Below are 22,155 nucleotides of genomic sequence, written 5' to 3'. Positions count from 1 at the left end.
CAAGAGTGTGAAAATATCTAGCCAGATAAGGCTGCAGTACAACAGGGTAAGGCAGCACTCGTGTTATACTAAAGAGTGGTGAGAAACCAGCAACACCTATCAGCCAAAGCCAGAATGGCCAGTGTTCTATGGTGCTGGAAGTTGTATTTCAACCACATTGCGGGATCTTCATCTCAGTATTTGAGATTAACAGAAATACAGCTTCCAAATTGAGAAAAATAATAATCCCACTATATTCTGCATTAGTCAGGCCTTATTGGTGCCTCATTTTAAGAAAGATATAGACAAGCAGGAGAAAGTTTAGAGAAGGGCAATGAGGATGATAAGAGGTATAGAGAAGAAAACACATGTGGAAAGGTTGAAGGAGCTGCGCAGTTCAGCTTGGTGAAAAGAAAACTGAGGGGTGACATAATTGCATTTTTAAAATACTGCAAAGGCAGTCACAGAGAGCATGAGGCAGGCCTGTTCCCTGCTGCCACAGAGAATAGGATCAGGTCAAATGATTTTAAATTATAAGAAAGTAGATTTAGATTGAACATTAGAAGGAACTTCTTGACTGTAACAGTAGTTCAGCAATGAAACACATTGTCTAGAGAGCTGGTAGGATCTCCTTCTCTGAATGTCTTCAAAAAAAGGTTGGACAGCTACCTGCTGTGAGTGCTTTATCTGGAGATCCTGCATTGAGCAGATGGTTGGACTAGATTACCTTTGAGGCCCCTTATAACTCTGTGATTCTACTTTTCTTGATCTGAGATGGCAGAGATTGCAGACTAACAAAAAACAGAAAGGTAACCCCAGATCCACCTGTAAGTCATGGCTTAGATTTATGCTAATACGTCTAATGCTAACATTAAAAAATTTACCTCTAAATTTGAGCAGGTGTGTCTTACCTTCCAACATTTCACAAATGAAAACCAGCACATATACATGACCAAGTAACATCACAGTGTGATCAAGATGGAAAAAATTATTAATAAGGAAGAACATACAATCTAGGAGAAGGTGTATTATTATTATTATTATTATTATTATATTTATTTATTTATTTATACCCCGCTCTTCAGCCAAGGCTATCAGAGCGGTGTAACAGTTTTCTTTTACCTGACTCTACTAGGGAGGGTAGTCTTCTGCCCCCTCATCTTCTTTCATGATGGGCAAGAAGGGGGAAACAGATTAGTCTAAGGAGTTACTTCTGGGAAGACAAGAATAGGTTTGCTTTGGAAAAAAATATATTCACACGAGCTTTTTCCCTGCAGAGAGATATAAATATTTTGGTGTCAGTTTCAGATCAGGAGGATTGATAAAATTGAAGTAGGCCTGTACCTCAATAACTGCCTTGAGTCCCTGTACCAGGAGGAAGGTGGGATATTAATTAATTAATTAATTAATTAATTAATACTTCTATGAAACCCATTCCTTTTCCTAATGCCCGTTTTCAATATATCAGTGTAGAAATAGGCATAAACATCCTCTACTAATATTTGCATGTAGGAGGTTTCTTAATACAATGTTGAGCAATTTTTTTGAAAGTGAGGAAAGCAATGATCAGAGATGGCATAAGCCCCATCCTGTCTGTCTTCCAGATAAGGAAAACAAGAAGGATGTGTCTTCAGTGGGTGATACAAACATGCTTTGGACCCATTGTGGGCCACATCAGTCTCATGAACTGGAGGAATGACACATGCCACCCTACCAGGCAGGCAGCAAACTAGGAAATTGAAGGTCATCCACTTATGTGGTTGATAAACCTTATTTGACTTTGTCCACTTCCAGTTGTCTAGGCCTATCTTGTGTCCATCTAGATTTGTTTTGGAAAGATAATGGGTAGAACTTGTGGTTTGTTGATCATACATTGTTTCCAAGATAAAAAGCCATTTTAAAAAAACAAAAACCTGTCTGGCTCAACATTTGGCTTTTGCAAGAGTAATCCAGCTTCCTCATGCTCACTTAATGAGAGCTAATGAGTAACTAAGCTATTTGTATCACGTAACCATCTGGTAACCCACCAGATAAAATGAATAATTTAACAAGATGCTCTGACAAATTCATATTGGTTAATATTTCTTTAATTGCCCAGGAATGATTCCATGAGAGAAAATGTCTGTAAGACTAAATGGAGTTCAGGGTAGTCTAACATTTTAGGAAGGCTTGAATTAAAATTGGTAATTCATGCTAAATCAAAATCTTAATCAAATTTTTGTAAGCTCCAGAAAAATCTGTATTTAATTTAGTATTTGAGTTCCAGTAGCATCATTGGTTAGTTAATTTCATGTGCTATAGTGATGGAAGATAGTAAAGTTGATTTGAGCTTATTTATTTATGTTTCAAGCACCCTCCAAGCTGAGGATAAAATATGTTTGTCACTGACAAGAAGTGCTGTCTTATTCAAAATGCCTCATTGCAAAAATTGTCATCTTCTGTGAGAATTTTCACTCCTGTGCAAAAGTGAAAAGACCAGCACTTTTTTCTCCCGAGCAGCAGGGATTGCAGCAGTAATAGTAGTAGAAAATGAAATGAAATTTTATGTGGATGGGTGGGACTAAGCTATATTTTGTGCAGTATCCTATCTTTCGGAGGGGGAAAATGCTCTCTCTGTGTGTGTGCGTGCGCATGTATTGACATTGTCTTCAATAATAAATAATAATAAAATTTAACAATATGGCCCTTCATAAAATCACATACTGTCACTCAGAAGATTAATAAATTCATTTGTATGAGCAGCGAGTTAAATCCCTACTCCAGGCCTGCACTGTCAGCTGTACAATGAAATTTCACATGCTTAAATAGTTCAGTACAGACAGTTATATTACTTGCGATACTTTATATTCAACTTCTGTTCCATCAATTGGAACTAGAAAGAGCAAATTTTCATCCCATAGTCTTTGGGAATAGAAGGGAAAGATGATTCCCCCCCCCCCCCCACATTTGATTGCCACTATTCATAACTGCAAAATAAAAAAAAAATCATTTGAAAAATAATGAAGCATCTGTAAGGAAATATGTTCTTTGTTCTGCAAATAATGATAAAAGATGTTTTCAGGAATTAAGAATTAGATTTACAGGTTACTCCTTTCTCCTTTAAGTATCCCTTCCTTTTTTTTTTTTTTTCTTTCTCCCTGAAACAGCCTATGTTATATCAATATGTAAAAGGCCAGTTCAAGTATTCTGTTACACTGCAGGATAGCTGTTTCCCCAAAAAGTATATTTTGAGTGAAGCCCTTAAAATCCTGGCTAGCTTTGGGAGCTAAAGTCCAAAACATTTGGAAAGCTCCAGGTTGGATAAGGCTGGGGTACAGCCTAAGTTTATATCTGTTGGATTTGACCTGTTCCCAATTTGTGAAATATATAGCACATACATGTGCATGGATTATTTTGCAGATTATGTGAAAGACAGATAGGTAGGAGCCAAGGCCAACAAATGTGACTCTGCTCATGCTTCTGTGCATGATATTTGTACTTATATCACAAGGTCACTCCTTGAGGTTTTCAATGTAACCATGATTTATAATTTTATTCCCTTCAAAATTACAAAACCTGAACCTGAACCTGAAAAGTAACCAGTTGCAGTAGCATGACTGTTGGACTTTAAGAGATCAGTGTTAGAATCCCCGCTTGGCTATAAAAGCCTACTATGTTTACTTTGGCAAGTTATACTCTCACTCAGAAAAAAGACAAAGGCAGTCCCCTCTGAACAAGTTTTGTGAAAACAAACACCCCAAGCAACCCTTGTGACAGGTTTTCTTAGTGTCACCATAAGTCATAAATGACTTGAAGACAAACATCAACTACTACAAATTTTTTACACATGCACCAGCTCTCAGCCATACTATTGCAGGTCTGGCATGCATTTCAGTGTCATTGTTGTTTGTTGCTGTTGTTCTTAGGGATATTTGAAATGAACCTGTTGTAAAATCAATTTTTCATAACCCATCAGTGACCTGAATGCAGACATGAATATTTAAGAAAGGGCATGTCAGCTGGGCATATGTGCAAGAAAATATATGGGACAGGGATTTACTTACTATGGTAGCTAGATGTATTAATAAGACTGAAGAGATCTTGTGATATGAGAACCTGTAAAGCAAAGGTACAGTAGATTTCTACACTTTATAGTAGATTTCTATACTTTACAGTTTTGACATGTAATACCTTAAGGAGATAACACATGTTCAAGTACTGCGGGACAATACTGATAATAAAAAATTCTATTTATATAACATCTTTCCAGTGTTTGAAGTGCATTTTCATGAGACAGGAAACTGACTTCTGTCAAGTCAGACTGTTGGTCTCTGTCACCCAGTGTTCTGTACTCTGACTGCATATTCAGTCTTTTCAGTTCTGGGACCTCCCTTCAGTTCAAAAGAGGGATTAATGAGAATTTATTTTGCTTCATCTTTGGATGAGCATGCCTCAAAATTTAACTATTTCTCCATAAAATGATCAGAACAAATGAGTTTGTTCTTAAGAGCAGGAAAAACCAAAAACTGACAAAACTTGTCCATCCAGGCAGAGATTTTTGAGTAAATACTTACCTCTTAAAAATCTGGTTATGAATACTTGTGTATTCAACCATGGTTGTGATTGATAAGATTAGAAATGCCACAGAATCCTTTTTTTTCCTGACAGATTCCTCATATCTAAATGTAACATGGCAAACAGATACAACATTATTCTGTCCATACTTTTAATAGCGTTGTCTCTGAGAATTTGAGAATTGTGTTTGGTTCAGTTTTTCTGTTTTGTTTTGTTTTTGAGAAGAAAAAAAACTTTCCAAATTCAGATTTCTCAATTAAATAAAAATGAATGTGGAAAAAAGTAAATGTGACAGATTTGTCCATTTCTAATTGAAATATACAGTTCGGGGCTTAGCTTTTTGTCAGATATGCCTATATTAGGAATTGTAACCTGCCTTAGGTAATGGCTGAAACTGTACTGCAGAAATAAAGTTCCTTCCAATGAAATCCTGGAATTTGTAGTTTGTTGTGGCACCTGAACTCTCTAGCAGATAAAGCTAAATATATCACAAAGCTACAAATCCCAGAATTTCATATCATTGAGTCATGACAGTTAAAACAGAGTCTAACTGTGGCGGGATATAGACCGCCCAAAAGGGTGGTCTGCCGCCGCCCTAGTTTGCAGCATGAAGGAGCCACAGCGGACAAACCACATGGCTCCCTCGCACAGCAAAAAGAAGCCACAAAAAGCAGCTTCTTTTTCCGGCACCATTGTGATGATGCAAGGTGCCAATGGTGCACTTGCGACATCATAAAGGCACCAAGATGTGCGGACGCTAGGCATCCATCACGTCAAAATGGCGCCGTCATTTTTATGCCCCCATCACGTGTGAGGGGCGAGGGGAGTTTGAAGGCGCCACCCCTCGCACGTGATGGGGCGCCTCATAGCGCCCGTTTAAATAGGGCCTGTGTTAAATCTGCACTGTAGATGCAGCCCTGGACATGATTTAGTAGTAATAGACCATAAATGAATTAAAATGTATTTTTATGGATTATCTTGCTACCCACCTACCTAGCTTTCCTTTAATTGACTCACATTATTATGGATTTCATTATTGGCTGTTATGATTAAAGGTGATACCATAAAGGTTTCTTAGAGCTTCTTTCCTTTCTTTCTTTCTTTCTTTCTTTCTTTCTTTCTTTCTTTCTTTCTCTTTACTAATGTTCCTCTATTCTTGATGATAGTTGGAGAAAAAGCTTTCTACAACATTGAATTGGCTTTTAAAATATATGCCATTGTTTCTTGGTTCACTCTAAAATATAATTAGAGGGACTTCTGATATATTCCCACTATAAGGTTGATGTATATTTTCTTATGCATGTTTTCCAGGATGCATTTTATAGTATGCTAATATCTAGCAGACTGCTTATGCACAAAAAAAGTTGTTGCTGCTGTTAACATTTAAATATAATGAGACCAATATGCAAATATGGCCATTAGGAACATAACCGTATGGCTGCTTATTTGCACCAGGAAAAAAAAATAAGTCCCATATCATTTGCATGAACTTGCTTGATGTTCATAAAAGAAAAGCTGTGTTCTTCTCTTAATTTCCTTTTCCCTTGAATTGGTGTCAGGAAGATGAGGTTAGCTTTGCCCTGACAAGAGTTTAATTCTGAATTCAGGCATCTTATAGAAATGAAAAGTTCCTCCTTTTAATTAATATAAAATAATATAAGCTCAGCTCTCACACAATGATAAATTATTCCATCTCATGAAATCAACAGACTCTCTAAGCAGGTGGAAGATTTGGGAAGATGGAGGTCTTTAGGCCTGAACAGTGCAAAATTCTAGCCTCCCAACTTTTTTGTGGGAAAGGTGTTAAGGAAAAAGCAACATGGGATATACAGTGATTGAAATAAAACTTGTATGTGAGAGTCAGGGTGACTTAGCAGAAGCAAATTAAGAGCCACACAGGTGTAGAAGGTAAATGGAATTAGCAAGTCCTAAATGCCAAGGACAGAAATGCAAAGTGGATAATTGAACACACCTGAAAATTGTTAAGTGGTCAAGGCTGAGATGATGAAATCATCAATTCTGGGTAGAAACAAGAGAACCAATGAAAGTGGATGTACATGCCCACTGGGTGGAAACTGGCAAGAGTGGGTGGTATGATCCAAGGACTATAATAATGGCTATGAATCCTAATGTATTTTGTGGGTAGTAGTGGATAGTAGGAGTGAGGAGTATTGTTGGAGTTGTGTTGGATAGTTTTGGAGCTGTATATAGTAGAATAAAGTAGATCTTTTATATAAGACTACTGAGTTGTCTGGTGTCTTGGGTGAAGATACAAGAGCCAGCTGGATCCTGAAGAAGTGGGAAGACTTCTGTGGAAGCAAGAGTGAGAAGGCTTGGAGAGTTTGTCAGGGTCTTCAGCCTATTCTCTGTAACTCTGCTGCTTTTGAAGCAAAGCTTTAGCCACTGGCCAAAACTGGTCAGCGCCGGTGCGTAACAAGGTGGTGAGTTCGAGCCAGAGGTGAAGAGCTACAATTCCCATCATCCCTGACAAAAGGAGCTGAGGTCACCTTGCAGTGTTGGGATGAAACATCCCCCCCCCACACACTTCGGTCCACCTGGGACCAACACCTGGAAACAGAGGATACTTTCATAAAGAGGACTCTTCTCTGACCACCCTTGAAATGGTCCTCTTGAAAGTGAAACACGTGGCTATGCTAAATTGAAGCCAAAGAAGAAAGGAACTGTAGCAGTACCCAGATATAGGAGGGTGAAGCTGAGCCAAGATGGATTATACACTATCCTGGAAAGGCCTCATGAAGACATGTGTTTTAATATATCAGACATGGAAGACTACTGCATTTTCCTTCACTGAAGGACCTTAAGGAACATACCACTTGTAAAATCCTAGCCTCTTAGAACATTTTTGTCAGTTTGTGTCAATTTGTAGAGTCTTAAAGTAATGTTTATTTACCCTCTCTTGGACATACCCCCAATTTGTGTTTTGCTCTGTAAATTTAAGCAACCTATGGTTTCCCTATAACTAGCATTATTATTCATTGCATATACCTGTTCCCTAGAGTTCCTCCCCCCTATAAATTAATATTTTTTCATTGTTGTATTTGTCCTCAAGTTGGCTTTGACTTATGGTGACTCAATGAATGAGAGATCTCCAAGGTTGCGTCTGCACAAGCGAGAATACTACAGGGATTTCCCTACTACCAGGACACTCCCCTTGTGATGCTGAATGGTTGTTTGCATGCACATTCCACTGTGCTAGTTGGTGGTACCACCACTGGCAAGAGTTGCTCACTCTGGGATCTGAACAAGGCTCTTAACATTGATCACATGGTTGGGCACTGCATTCTGACTTCAGAGCAAGTGACTTCAGGTGCTGGGTGACACAGCAAGACATGTTTTAAACAGCCTCCAGGCCAGTGGTTCTCAACCTGTGGGTCACGACCCCTTTGGGGGTCGAACAACCCTTTCACAGGGGTCACCTATGACCATAGGGAAACACATATTTCCGATGGTCCTAGGAACAGAGACCATCGTTTGGGGATCACCGCAACATGAGGAACTGTATTAAAGAGTTGTGGCATTAGGAAGGTTGAGAACCACTACTTCAGGCAATAGAATAGAGGACTCTGGATCTTCTAGGAAGTCTGAAAGTAAAATATGAATTTTTAAGATGTTAAAAAGTGTTTTAAGGGTATTATACCTCATGTGTGGTGCTGAACTGGCTGGACATTGCCCATACACTTTGCATCAGAACAGAGGATTTGGCTCTGTATCATCTGGACTTGTTGCCGTGGGAATTGGGGTTGGGGATGAGGATGCTTTGTTCAACATCCCTGCTGAAGCCTTCCAGATTCAAGGCTGTGGCTTCTTTGATTGAGTCTATTCATATGGAATGTGGTCTTCCTCTTTTCCTGCTGCTTTCTGCATTACCAAGCACCACTTTTTTCTAATGTCATGTCTTTTCATGTATACAGGCTGACCAAACATCTTCCATTTCCAAGACATATCCTACTTTTCAACTTCCTGTCCAGGAGGAATTTCAAAATGTCCCTCATTTTGAACATATCTAAGAAGCATAAATTTACATTTATATTAATGTCTCCAGCTTTTATTTTTTAATATCCTACATTTTTCTTGAATGTCTTACATTTTGTGGTACTTTGTCCTCATCTGTAGTCATGACATCGCGTCACCCTGCATGTATAGGTGATGATGAGGGAAGCAAAGAGGGACACATCTTAGCAAAAAGTTTGAAATTGGTGGTCTGTTATAGCTATAGAATCATCATCATCATCATCATCATCATCATCATCATCATCATCTATAGCCTGCCCAATCACAAGGAATCTGGGCAGGTTACAGCAATAAAAACACATAGAGAATACAATACAATACAATACAATACAATACAATACAATAAGATTAAACAGAGTGATGTAATTCATAGTAGGCCTGATAGAGTTGGGCATGGCTTTTTCACTCCCTCCCAGGCTGGATGATGACAGCTGGCATGGAGGGAGGGCTCCTCTTCTTGAGGCAATAATTTAATTTTAATCAATTTTAATTTAATTCTTCTCATTAAATTTAAGAGAAGAATTGGTGGACAGAGTGATGTAAGTCACAGTAAACAGGGAGAGGAACTAGGTAGAGAAGGCCTACCGGAAGAGATCTGCCTTAAGAGCCGTCTTAAATGCTGTAAGAGTAGAAGTGTAGCAGATGTCCTTCGGCAGATCATTCCAAAGGTTCTGAGCAGCGGTGGAGAAGGCCCTCTGGGTAACTCAGGTTAGTCTTGATTTTTTCGGCTGAAGTAGATTCTTCTCCGAGGACCTTAGTGTGCGGGATGGGCAGTACGGAAAAAGGCGTTCCCTTAAGTATTCTGGACCCAAGCCATGTAGGGCTTTAAAGGTAATCACCAACACCTTGTACCTTGCCTGTAAACTAATTGGCAGCCAGTGAAGGGATTTCAAAACCGGTGTTATGTGATCATTACGAAAAGCAGCTGTAATTAACCTGGCTGCAATATTTTTTGTACAAGTTGAAGTTTCCAAACTTGGCACGAGGGTAACCCCATGTAGAGTGCATTACAGAAGTCCAATAGAGAGGTTACCAGTGCATGTACTACTGTTTCAAGGTCTCCTGGTTCCAGGAAGGGGTGAAGCTGGCGTATCAGCTGAAGCTGATAACAAGTGCTCCTGACTGTCGCATCCACCTGCGCTGTCAGGTGAAGCGACGAGTCAAGGAGGATCCCCAAGCTGCGGATAGAGTCTTTCAGGGGAAGTGTGACCCCATCCAGAACTGGCTGACATAACTCCATATCCGGGCTCGGGTTTCCTATAATGAGTACCTCCGTCTTACCTGGATTCAGCTTAAGTCAGTTTTCCCTCATCCAGTCCATTACCGCCCCAAGGCAAGCATTCAGAGGAGAGATGCCATCCTTAGTCACTGCATCAGTCCAAGAATGTTTAGTCTGAAAGTGACACAGCCATACTGTATTTAGTGCTAAATCTGAATTAGCAACAGAAGATGAGGGGGGGAAAAGAATCAGTGTAGTAATCTGCTGCAATTTGGTTGCATAATAAATCTGTTCCTTTAACTATTTGAAAGCAATGAAAATAATGACTTATACCAGAATATATTTGTGATTGGAAGAAGGAAACACAGTTATTAAAACAAAAGATACTATGACACTATAAGGAAGTTTCTGGCAAAGCTTAAAAACTACTTGTTGGTATTGATCATGCTGGTTGAAGGATTTTGGAGTTTTATAATCCAAAAACATAACTTCTCTTAACTCCAGTTCCAGGTTCAAATATCAAATCAGGAGCAAGACCAATCTCAATGTGTAGCTGGCTTCACTTTTTCTATATTTTCCCATCTTCCAAAACACAGAGAAGGAATAAAACAAAGAGCTGGAAGTTGCAGATGTGGGGTGATCTCTGACCTTGCAACACAGCCAGTTTCAGTCTAGGTTTTTGCACCATGTGTTGCCCCCACTGAAGAGCAAGAAATGTACAGGAGAAACCCTGTCGTGAGAGTTTGAGAATCTCTTATCAGCAATTGGAGATAATGGGGATTTCTCTCCCAGTGTCCTCCAGAGAGTGGTGCTTATGGGAAAGTAGAGAAGGAGTTTGTCTAGGATCAGCTGAAGGTCATATATAGAGCCTCTTTTCTGTAGGTACTCCACTGGGCCTCTGGACCAGTTGTGTTTCTTTAATCTAAAAGTGCATCAGAAACAATACTATTTAAGAATGCAGCATAGTAGTAGAACTATCTAGATGACCAAAGGGCTTGAGAGACTGAAGTGATATTTGCCTAATGCCAAAGAGATAACGAAGTAGATGTCAGATGGATCTCTCTGGGATACTGTTATGGAAGAGACTTGTTTCTGAATAGATGCAATCCATCAGGGATGTAAATCTGACTTATTTTGTGTTTGCACACAGAAATCAATAGTTTCATTATTTTTCTCCTCTCAGCATTGAAAAGTGCAAAAAGTTTTCTTCACATTTTGCAATCTTTTTTTTTTTTTTTTGGCATTTTGGAAATGTGTGTGTGTGTGTGCGTGCGCGCGCGCGCGTGTGTGAAAATTTGACTGATTTTTCTTGTCCTCCCAATTGTCTTGCCTTCCCCCACATTGTGTCGACATGTTTTGTTGTGAAACAAAACAAAACAAAAAAAGTGGTGAATATTCTGTATATTCCTTCTTCCTGCACTTTAGAACGAGAGGACATTTTGAGAAAAAAGGTCAGAGGGCTTATGTAGGAATGAATACCACCCTCATCGCTAATGAATTTTAAGAATCATTAGCTAGCTCTACCTTATCATGAACTGAATGAGGTGCAGGCAAAAACAGGTCTCTGAATGTTGGGAAACAACTCCCTGCCTCTCTCATCATTGCTTATGCTTGCTAGAGCTTCTGGGACCTCAACAATATGTTTGGGTCAAACCTTGCTCATCCTGCTCACATCTTTTTTCAAATTAAATATATATATATATTGATACCTACTCCTCCTCCAATAAACTGTCCATTGAGATTTGTTGCTGTTGTTTGAAATACAGCAAATCTAAGATCACAAAAAGAATATATAGGAGGGCAGGGTTCCCTGTACATGTTGTGTATGTTCTCATTGGAACAAATGGTAAAATTTCACCTTTTTTAAAAAAAATGTTCAGCATCAGCCCCAGTTATGCTGCTTCCCTTAATTATCATATATCCTGCCATGTCCCTTATCTGCTTAGAGAATTTACAACTAACACAGCAGGTTGTGAGTGTTTAATAGATTCTTTTCCGAGGAAAGAAAAGGTCAGCATTAGCATAAAATTCTTCTTTAAGATTTGTGACACAAATGTTCCACGGCACAGAACAGGTGTTGCTGGGAGGTAGACTCCCTAAAATCTGCCACAGGAGCTGAGCTCTAAAGATTATGCAGAGCTTCAAGGGGGTTGTAGGAACATGAATCTCTATGCTACACACGTAGATTTGTACACTTATTCAGACTTTACATTGTATATGAAATCATTGTAAATGGAAAAGGATTTTGCACATCTTGCTTGAAATGCCCTTTGTGGCTTGATTTTTAAAAGACTGGGTTTTTATTATTATTAAAGTTCTTTGTTTTATTTTGTTTTATTTTTAAATCCTCCTTCTTTCTTTCTCCCCAATCCAATCCCATCCCCTTTTTTCTCCCCTAGCTTCACTCTGACCAGGACAAAGGAGACGGTTCCCTCAAGTACATTTTGTCAGGAGATGGGGCTGGAACTCTTTTTGTTATTGATGAAAGAACAGGTGACATTCATGCCACAAGAAGAATTGACAGGGAAGAGAAAGCTTTCTATACCCTACGTGCCCAGGCTATTAACAGAAGAACGCTCAGACCAGTAGAGCCGGAATCAGAATTTGTGATCAAAATTCATGACATCAATGACAATGAACCGACGTTTCCTGAAGAGGTTTATACTGCAAGTGTTCCTGAAATGTCAGTGGTTGGTAAGTGTCCCAAACACCAAGAAATGTCTGTAAGTGAGAGATTCTGCATTCCTATTATTGCACATGTAAATATTTGACATAGGAACAGGGAAGTTAAAGCTAGATGCTACACACACACATACACACACACACATAATGGGCTAATGTGGAAGCCAGTATGAGTGTCTGACAATGGCATGAATGCTATTGTTAGTCCCAACTAGAAAAGATCCATTGATCTACAGTGGGCCATAGTATCCTCTGGGGTTTGGTTCCAGGACCCCTGTAGATACCAAAATCCATGGATGCTCAAGTCCTGTTAAGTACAGTAGTATAGTGAAATGGTGACCCTTATGTAAAATGGAAAAATCAAGTTTTGCTTTGTGGAACACACACACACACACACACACACACACACACACACACACTATTTTCAAGCTGTGGATGCTTGAATCCATGAATAAAGAATCCATGGATAAGGATGACTGACTGTATGTGTTAATTAAATCACTGAGCCTATTCTAGTTAGGACTAACCAATAATAGTCAGTGTTCTGTGATGAGGGGAATCAAATGGTAATGCATTCCTAGTTCCACTTTCACTCCTAGTGCCCTACACAGTTGTATAAGACAGGGGTAGGCCCACTCTGGTAAGCTGGGGCATATTTTCTAGGAATAGCAGTTCTCTTTTATCCAGCCATTTTTCTCCCTAGGGAGAGCATCTGGTGAGATCCAGAAATGGCTTAGAGGGTGCTAAAATGATTGTGGGAGCCACATGGAGTCCACAGACTATGTGATTCCAATCTGGTGTAGAAAGCTGGTGGGTTCCTCCCCTCAGTGGTGAACAGATGATGCATGCCCCCAGATTGAGTCAAAGCTATGATGCAGATGCCCAAGGCAGACCAAATCCAGGCACTAAAGGAGTGCAAAAAAACTCTCCTTGCTGGTGGTCTGTTGCAGGCCATGGTAGCGGCTGGCCTTGGGATCACAGTGGCTTTTCACCATGGTTCCATGCCAAACAGGGGACAACTGGTGCTGGAGCAACTGGAGCTGCTGGTCTGTTTGACTGCTGTCTTAGGCGCAGTGCAGACCGCCGAAAAATGGCATCCTGACGCACCTGTTTTTCCTTCGGAGTGAATCTGCAGCCGCCAAACCATGCAGCTTCCTGGGAGGAAAAAGAACCCAAGAAAAGTGGGCTCTTTTAAAGCCGCAAGGGCGGTGTAACAAGTGCACCACTAGCGCAATCCTTACGTAAGCGCCTCGCGGTAATGTGCAGACACTGTGCGGCGTTTAACTAACAATGGCAGCACCTGTGTCCACAGGGCACCACCATTGTTACGCTATACGTACGTACTAGGGTTAGGGACTGTGCACTTGCTGCGCAATCCCTAACCCTAGTATCAGCCCTGGTACGCTGCTTATTGGCAGTATGTACCAGGCACTACTTCCACTAAATACCACTGAGCTTTAATGTTAAAAATAAACAATCATACCAGCATAAGAGTCTACTCTCTTTATTCCCAGGTTTTCCCTCTTGTTTGGGTAGAACAGAGAGATACTTTGCAGCTTGATGTGATATAGTCGAGGCTTGATAATCCTCATTTTATAAACTAGCTGTCATTCATGGGTTGTTTCCATGCTAGAGCCCTTTCATGAAGCTGATTTTTTGCTTAGTCAGATGAAAACAAATATAAAACAGTGATCAATAACCATACATAATACCACACTATCTTATCTAGAAAATAATGTCCATGCCTATAGCCAAAATAATTCACATTAAACTCCCTTCAGTTTTCCATATTTGAATAGAAGCTATATTTCTGAAATGAAAAGGGGGGGGGGGGACCTTTCTCTGTTTCTCTCTCTATTTCTCTATCTCTATCTCCCACTGGGGGGGAAAAATCTGTCTTGAGTATCAATAAAACCTGACAAGAAGAATTAAAACCTGACAAGAAGAATCCTGGATTAATCAGAATCATTCAGTTTATGGATTCATTCTATACAAAAATTGAATGTAATTATTTTGTGCAGAAAACAGCATGTTCTTTGCAAGAAACAGCATTTTCTACATTGAAAACAGGAAGAAACACACATTGTTTTAAGTAGAAAAATACTGGGTGGATATTTTGCACAGAATAAACCTTTGAATAGTCTGCAAAACATATTGCAATATTTCAGAATAAAATTAGCAAATAATTGTATCCCTCAGTAGTGCCAATAATTGCTTCCTGCTTAGCATTAATAGCATTACTAGTAGTTGGTCCTTTAAATGCTTGATAATAACTTCCAGGTTCCTCCTGGAAGGAACATTAATTACTGTGAGATTATTTGGCAGGGGGGGAAAGTGTTTTTGTTTTTTTTAAAAAAGAAGAAACAAATGATCAAAGTGATCTATCTCAGTAAGGATGGGTGCATAAGGTGCAGTTATTAATAATGTGCCACCTTCAAACTGGAAGCATTTAAAAAAGACAACAATCACCTAAATAACCTTCTAATTAATTACACAGTTGCCCTGAAAAACATCAGTAGCTTTTTGCTCATGCTGGATTGGCTGACATTTTCTTTTCTATTATTTGCAAGGAAATTAAATTAAAACAATTATGAAGTTAATTATTTTAAAGGTGCACAGGTACCTGTGCATTTAACTCAGTGAGAATTGCTTCTGACTAGACTTGTACAGTTTGTTTCCTGTTATTTTTGTGTTTTGAATTTGTAGTACCCTGCCCCCATCCTTTCTCTTTCTGACCAGAAGGGATATTCATTCCCTTTTTGCAAATGTCGGAGCTAATTACATCCTGAGCATAATATTATGAGCTGTTCACTGAATGTTCCCTAATAGAAAATGTTCTTATCTGTCTAGTGTAAAATCCAGGCTGTGCAACTTTAGCCATTTGGCTATATTGGAAAGTGGTGAGGTGTCTTAAGAAAGAAAGCGATAGAATACTGTCACCAAGACATCAAATGTTGAATTTATATGCATTAATTCAGCAAGGCATACACATGCATGGAATCAATATTTGGTATTCAGGATTCCATACTGGGCTAGAAACCATGAACAAAGATCAGCCAAAGGTACTCAAGTATACAGCTGCGTCTCAGAGTAAATCCAAAGAATAATTATTTGTAGTGATTTCCATTCATACTACTTGCATCATATAGTTGAAAATGCATTTTCCTGTCCATCTGGCTGTTCAGATGAGAATGGAAATTGTCACCAAGTTTTAGGCTGCAGTGCCACATTGGCTGGGATGGAACTATATGCCATAGAGGAACTTACTTTTATGTAACCATGAACAAGACTGGACTATTAAGACACTACCCTGTTTCAGAGATGTTGCATTCAATTCTTTAATACAATTATCTTGCTTGACTTTGTGATAAATCATAATCCTAATGTTTCCTAGGCTGTTTCTGAAAAGGATTGTTTCAAGAATCCTGGGTCTGGGGGGAAACAAATTTACCCAAAACTTTTTTAAAAAATGTATTTATAACATTAAACATATCTTACAATTTACCAAGTCCACATGAACAACAAACTAGACTTTAAAAGTAAAATAAAAAATAAAGAACCAAGAAGTATAAGAATTAGAGATCACATAAACATGATATTGCTGATCACCTTCCATTGTATTACAGATCATATTATTGCACAGTATATAGAGTTGAGATAACTGATGAGACATTCACAGACAGAAATTATGAACATTATTTTTAACCTTTGGCTTGCATTTGTACATGTATAGATAATATCCACTTTGGAGTATTCTAAGATTAATTTTTGGGTCTTGGATCCTATCCATTTGTTTCACAGTGTAAATTCCTTTTAGTGTAGCTACACCAGATGTAGACTAATTATTATTATTATTATTATTATTATTATTATTATTTGTTTCCCGCCCCTCTGAGAACAATCGGGGCGGCTAACAAAGTTAAAAATACAGACTACAATAGAATTACTCCATAACTGAACAACTGATTATGTCAAAGGTGGGAATGCATAACACTTATCTGTCATACAAACTCTGGGCTACATTCACAATCCTAAATAGGATACAATCCTTGTGCAACCTTCTAGAAAGTGCAATTGTTTATACCAGCCATAGTCACCAACAGGTTCTGGTAACTTGCTGGAACTCCCATACTACACTCCACAATTACCATCATGGCACTGGGGCTGAAGGATTTAAGGAGTTATACTTCAGAAAAGTAAGTTTTCATCTATTCCATTTCTATCTAGGACCTTCTCCCCCCTCCCCTTTCACATTATTACAGTTATTTCAGTTGATTCTCACAACTCATTGTTTAAGGCTGGTGCAGACCATGTGGATTTGCAGATATTATTTGCCTGTAGGTCTAATCATCCATAGCCAGTTTCACCAGCAATGACTGGTGGATGAAGCTGCAGTCCCGTAAGATTCATGGTGCCATATCCCACCATCCCAGTTGTAACATGTCAGAACAAATTACATAGTAAGGACCCCCAAAGGTTATCAAGTGAGCTTCATGACATTTGAAACCATGATTATGAGGTTTTTTTCTCTCTCCTATATTCAACCCCTGAGACTCTATCTTTTGCTTTTAATTACTCTTCCATACAGATGTGAGAACCAGTGTGGTGTGTGGTGTGAGTGTAAGACTTGAACTCTGGACATTTGGGTTCAATTCCTCTCTCTGGTACGGAAACTCTATACATGACCTTGAGCAAGCCACACACTCTCAGCCCCAGAAAATCCTGTGATAGGTTCACCTTAGGGTCATCGTAAGTTGGAAATGATTTGAAGGCACAAAACAATAACAACAGGTGCGAGCAGGGCTTGAAAAAGAAGTTCTTTAAACATGGATATCATGTGGGCACATCATCCAAGACATCCTGTCGGTGAGAAGATCATCCCCCCCCCCCCCCGACACACACACACACATACACGAATATACTATATCTTTGTATTCTGTTTATTATTGTTATTAATATTTATTGGATTTGCAATCATTGTCACAATCACAATACAATTAGTAACCAGCAATATGTTCAGCAACCCTCTTTTATAAAGCATCTCCTTTATCTCTTCCAAGTCTGCCAAGTAAACTAATTAAGAGTAGTTTAAATGTTAAACTGGGTGGAAAGAAAACTTTTGTTCAATAGTGTAACCAACCATAAAGCAACGCATACAGAAATGAAAAAAAGAGGGAAATCAGCCACTAAATACCACACTAACTACGAATCTAGTGTGTGATAAATATGTAGGACAAGATTTCCTGATCATAAAAGTCTGTAAGAGGGACATTTTTATATCTCACAAGAAAAAGTCAGAACATGCAGTATACCTCATATTAGAAGGCAGTTGGGTTCTGCCAAATCCTGTTTCCTCTTTGCACAACTGAATTGGGCCTGGGTTTGGGGAAGAGAAAATGTTTCTTGGATGCAGTCTAGAACACAAATGTACGTTTGCAGCTAGCAAGTTGTATTTACTATTAAAGAAACCAATACACTGATGACTCTGGTGTGACGATGTTTCCAATGAACAGCTTGTCACATGGAGGAGACTTTCAAGCCATCATTGCCCTCCAACCTTCATGTGCTGAAATGACAATATCATGAGGTATAACACATATGTGGCCTCTTAATCCCTGAGGAGTCTGCAGGACAGAACAGGCTGAGGGAGACTTGCTAGACTGATTTTGCTGATAAGGAGCAAAACAAGCATCAGATTACATATGATTTGTGGGGGTGGGTGGGTGGGCAGTGGTGAGACATTAAACATCCCATACAGCATGACACACAATTGCTTTCGAACACCATCATATTATGGTGGCCTGATTAACAAGATCCTGCACCACCAGCTGTTGAACTCTCTCACACGCTGTCTCACTGCTCAACAAGCACTGCTTATGTCCTAAATATTAATCTATGAAACAATCGCTGATTATCCCGGGAGTCTCAGGGATGGATTAAAAGATCTAGAGGATCTATACTAAGCTGCATTGTGAGGAGCTCCCTTCACATTGGCCTTTGTCTCTCCTCCTGCAACAGCTTGCAGAGGGATATCATATCCTTTGGTATCTCTTCACATCCTCTGCTGCATCTTGAAATGCATCCTATTTATTTTCTTTGTCTTTAGCTGAGCCAGCTTTCTTTGCTGTGGCTTTTCTGTTGGCTTGCTGAGGCCAAGAAAAGACTTCATAGCTTCGCACCTCCCCCCTCCCCACAGTTTGTATCTTCGTTTATGGTTCTTTCACTGTGTCCCCTCATTTGTCTCTCCTAACCTACTTATTCCTTGCCTTTCATTTCTTTGCTGGCCCTTTGACTATCTTGGATCTTTGGAGTTTTTCTGCTCTACCTCTGAATTACTGAAGCTATGATTTTCTCTGTGTTGCTGATTGCTGTCATCCTTCCCAGTTGGTCTCCCAGCCCTCTAATCTGTTCCGCCCTCCTGCCTCAGAGCTATCAATGCAAACTTCATACAGGTGCAACCACCCTCTGCGTTCACAGGCGAGCGGCAACAGTTCTCTTGCCATCCTTCTGAGCCAGTGTTCCTTTTATCTTTCTCGTCTGAAGTCCAACAATCTATTTATAGTGACTGTCACCTCCCTCTCTCTGCAGGCTTTTTCATTCACTCCATCATTAGTAAGATAAGATTCCTATGCCGGATCTACAATGATTCTTCCTAACAGGGCATATTTTGTCTTTCCTTCATTTGTCCTAGTGGACTTTGAGTATTTTTCTCCCAATTCTGTTTACTGTTTCTTAAAGTATTTGTGGAATACCTCAGAACCATAAGTACCAACAGCTTCATGAAAAAAATCTTGCAAAATAACATCATAGCTTTGCTGTAGATTTCATCCCCCTAAACCTCCCCCATTCTATCCAATGTTTCCAGGAGTTGAGTGGGAACAACAATTCAGAAATCAGATTTAAGAAAGAGCCCGCATCATGCTTTAGGCCAGAAAACATATCCATGTGGCATATCTGTATAATCTTGCAAAACATCAATAAATAAATTTTACTTATTTACACTTCTTCAGAGGAATACCCAAATTTTGAGTGCAAAGACAGTGCATAAAATATAATGTCTTGCTTCCAAATACTGCAATTAAAATAGCAACAACAAATAAAAAGAACCATATTTTCCCAAATGTTTTATAACCCATTGTTCTTCACCAACTCAAATAAATGTTCCCGTCTATTATTTAGTCCCCTTCCACCACCTTTCAGTTTTTATTCTCTCAATTTCATTTCATTTCCCTAGATCAAAAATAAGTATTCAGATCTTGTAGAACAACTCTCAGTATTCCTCATCCTTGGCTATGCTATTTAGATCTGGTAGGAGCTGCAATTTAACCACATCTGCAGGAACACATTTTGCACACACATGACATAGATGCTTCATTTCAACTCCTATTTTAATCTACCAATGTTCAAATCCACACTGAGCCATGGAAACACATTGGATTATCAAGTTTCCAGATTGGAAATTGGAGATGGTTCCAGTACTTTCAGTGGCTGTTGCCACCAGATAACAAGCACCACCTGCTAAAATTCCCACTAAAATTACACTTTCCAGTTTTTACTCTGGCACAACATCTGGGTGAGCTTGGGCAAGTCATAGTCTCTCAGAAAGAACCATGACAATTCCCCTATGAGCATAAGATAGCATGTTCACCTTAGGGTTGCCCTAAGTCAGAAATTAATTGAAGACAAGCAACAATGATGACAGCAACATCCCAATTAATGTCTGTGGGCCAGAGCACACATGAAATTTGCCACAGGGGATCACATGAATACCATCCTCTGTGATCAATGATGGACAAATAGGAAAGAATCATATTATTGTCCTCATTTAGGTGGTTCCTTAATACAAGCAAATCAATCATGGAGAATTGGGTTCTTTGCAGTTGTAGCAAATGTGATGAATCAACCCTTAGTTAAAATCTTTGGGGATATGCAAATCCCTAAGAAATTGTTACTCTTCCATTCAGGAACCTCCCTCCCCAGTGAACCTAGCAAACACATTTTATACTGGAATAGCCTGGAAATCCCCTTTCTTGACATCCAGGCTTTGTGCTTCAAGGCTACCTAAGACAAGATGTTTCCTGAGGTGAAAGACAAGATCATACCACCTCTACATTCAGTCTACTGAAACAAGCTGGACTGGCAGCTGAATGTTACTTCAGCCATGGTAATGGAATGGTGTCCTCCAGCACATATACTGGAGCAGGATAGCTTAGAGGGCTGAGGACTAGTTCTGTGGCATAGACATTTCTGCCCTCCAACAAAAGGAAGAGCCGGTGACCCAGAAGGAAAAGCAGGGAGAATGACATTGTTTGCCATCAGCATCTGCTGCCTGAGGTGAATGTCTCATTCTTTTTTATTGTGTTACATGGCAGGGCCTTTGGAACTTCTGCTTGAAGTCCCTGTCATTGTTATCAAAAAGCCTACCAGGGATGCATTGTTTTAGGAATGTCATAGCAAAAAAACTATTCATTATAGTGTAAGATGGCTTGGATTGTACCACTTCAGTTTTAAGGGACACTGTCAGACAATTCAATGTGCCTCTATGTAAAAGAAAAAGGAAGGAAGGAAGGAAGGAAGGAAGGAAGGAAGGAAGGAAGGAATCCATATAATAATAAACTACATTCTACAGCTGACATTTTTATGTGTTCTCATTTTACCACACATGGGATGCTGTTCATTTCAAATAACACAAGGGAGCATTCAAAAATATTACACACTCCTTTTTGAATCTTCAGCTTGAGGGAATACCTTCCAGAATTCTACTTCCACTTCATAACACCAGTGCATTTTATGTAACCTGTGTAAATTGGCTTTTGGTGAAGCTTAAAGGAGGACTTGGTTCTTTCCAACATGGTCAGATATATGAAGTGGAATGCAGGGTTAAAGAAAAGGCTGCATCATTTCAGGCTAGTTCTGTGGGATTCCAGTTTTGTACACTTCTCCACATTTAAAAAAAAACAAAAACCTTGAAGTTTGAAAATAATTAGCCAAAGTAAATGTTTCTGTCCCAGCTGTTTGACAACTGTGTTAGTTTTCCAACTGCAGAAACCTAAACCAGTTGTTACTCCTAGCTACAATAGACCATTGACAATAGATTCAATGGGCTTAGTCTACTGGAACTAGCAACTGGATTTAAGACAGAAGCAACTATTCTAGATTATAATAGTTCATCTTAAAACTCTACCAGACAAAATGACATTTAAGCATACAACATATATAGATTAGGTTTTGACTTTAGACAACAGAGACTGCTTTATAAAGTGAGTTGGACAACATTTATCCCAAAATGGTTCACTCTGAGTAACAATGACCTTGGAGAACTTCTATGCAGAGATCATTTTCTGTTTATCCATGACAAAATGTCTTCCTCTGCTTCACAGACTTTTACAGGGACACTAACCATGCTCCACTGCAGAAAAAGGCTGGATTTTCACCAGCAGTGGAAGGCACAGACCCCAAAAGACTTTTCTGAAGGGTGATAATAACTGTAATTCCTAATAAGAGTCCACTTTTCTCCATCTATTACTTAAAAACAAAAACAAATCATTATATAGAGAAATCTTGTAGCATCTTTGAGACTGACTGAAAGAAAGAAGTTGACAGCATGAGCTTTTGTAAGCTTAAGTCTACTTCCTCAGATGCCAAGGTGCTACAAGATCTTTCTGCAGACTGATCCTACAGACTAACAT

The 22,155-nt window shown here is 39.2% G+C and overlaps 1 protein-coding gene across 2 annotated transcripts in view; it reads left to right on the top strand.

Annotated features, from left to right (window-relative positions):
* Nucleotides 1-22,155, top strand: part of CDH10 (cadherin 10) — a 147,847-nt gene that overhangs the window by 82,829 nt on the left and 42,863 nt on the right. For both annotated transcript variants that reach the window (XM_089516583.1, XM_089516584.1), the window contains one exon: nucleotides 12,184-12,478. In XM_089516583.1, coding sequence (XP_089372709.1) covers nucleotides 12,184-12,478 — 295 coding nt within the window. The remainder of the gene's footprint in view (nucleotides 1-12,183; nucleotides 12,479-22,155) is intronic.

The sequence above is a fragment of the Sceloporus occidentalis genome, unplaced genomic scaffold, assembly GCF_023333645.1.
Source record: "Sceloporus occidentalis isolate IW3139 unplaced genomic scaffold, rSceOcc1.0.p SCAF_3, whole genome shotgun sequence".
In the NCBI taxonomy this organism is placed as follows: Eukaryota; Metazoa; Chordata; class Lepidosauria; order Squamata; family Phrynosomatidae; genus Sceloporus; species Sceloporus occidentalis.
The sequence above is the reverse complement of the archived record's forward strand: the minus strand, read 5'-3'. Positions and strand labels throughout refer to the sequence as shown.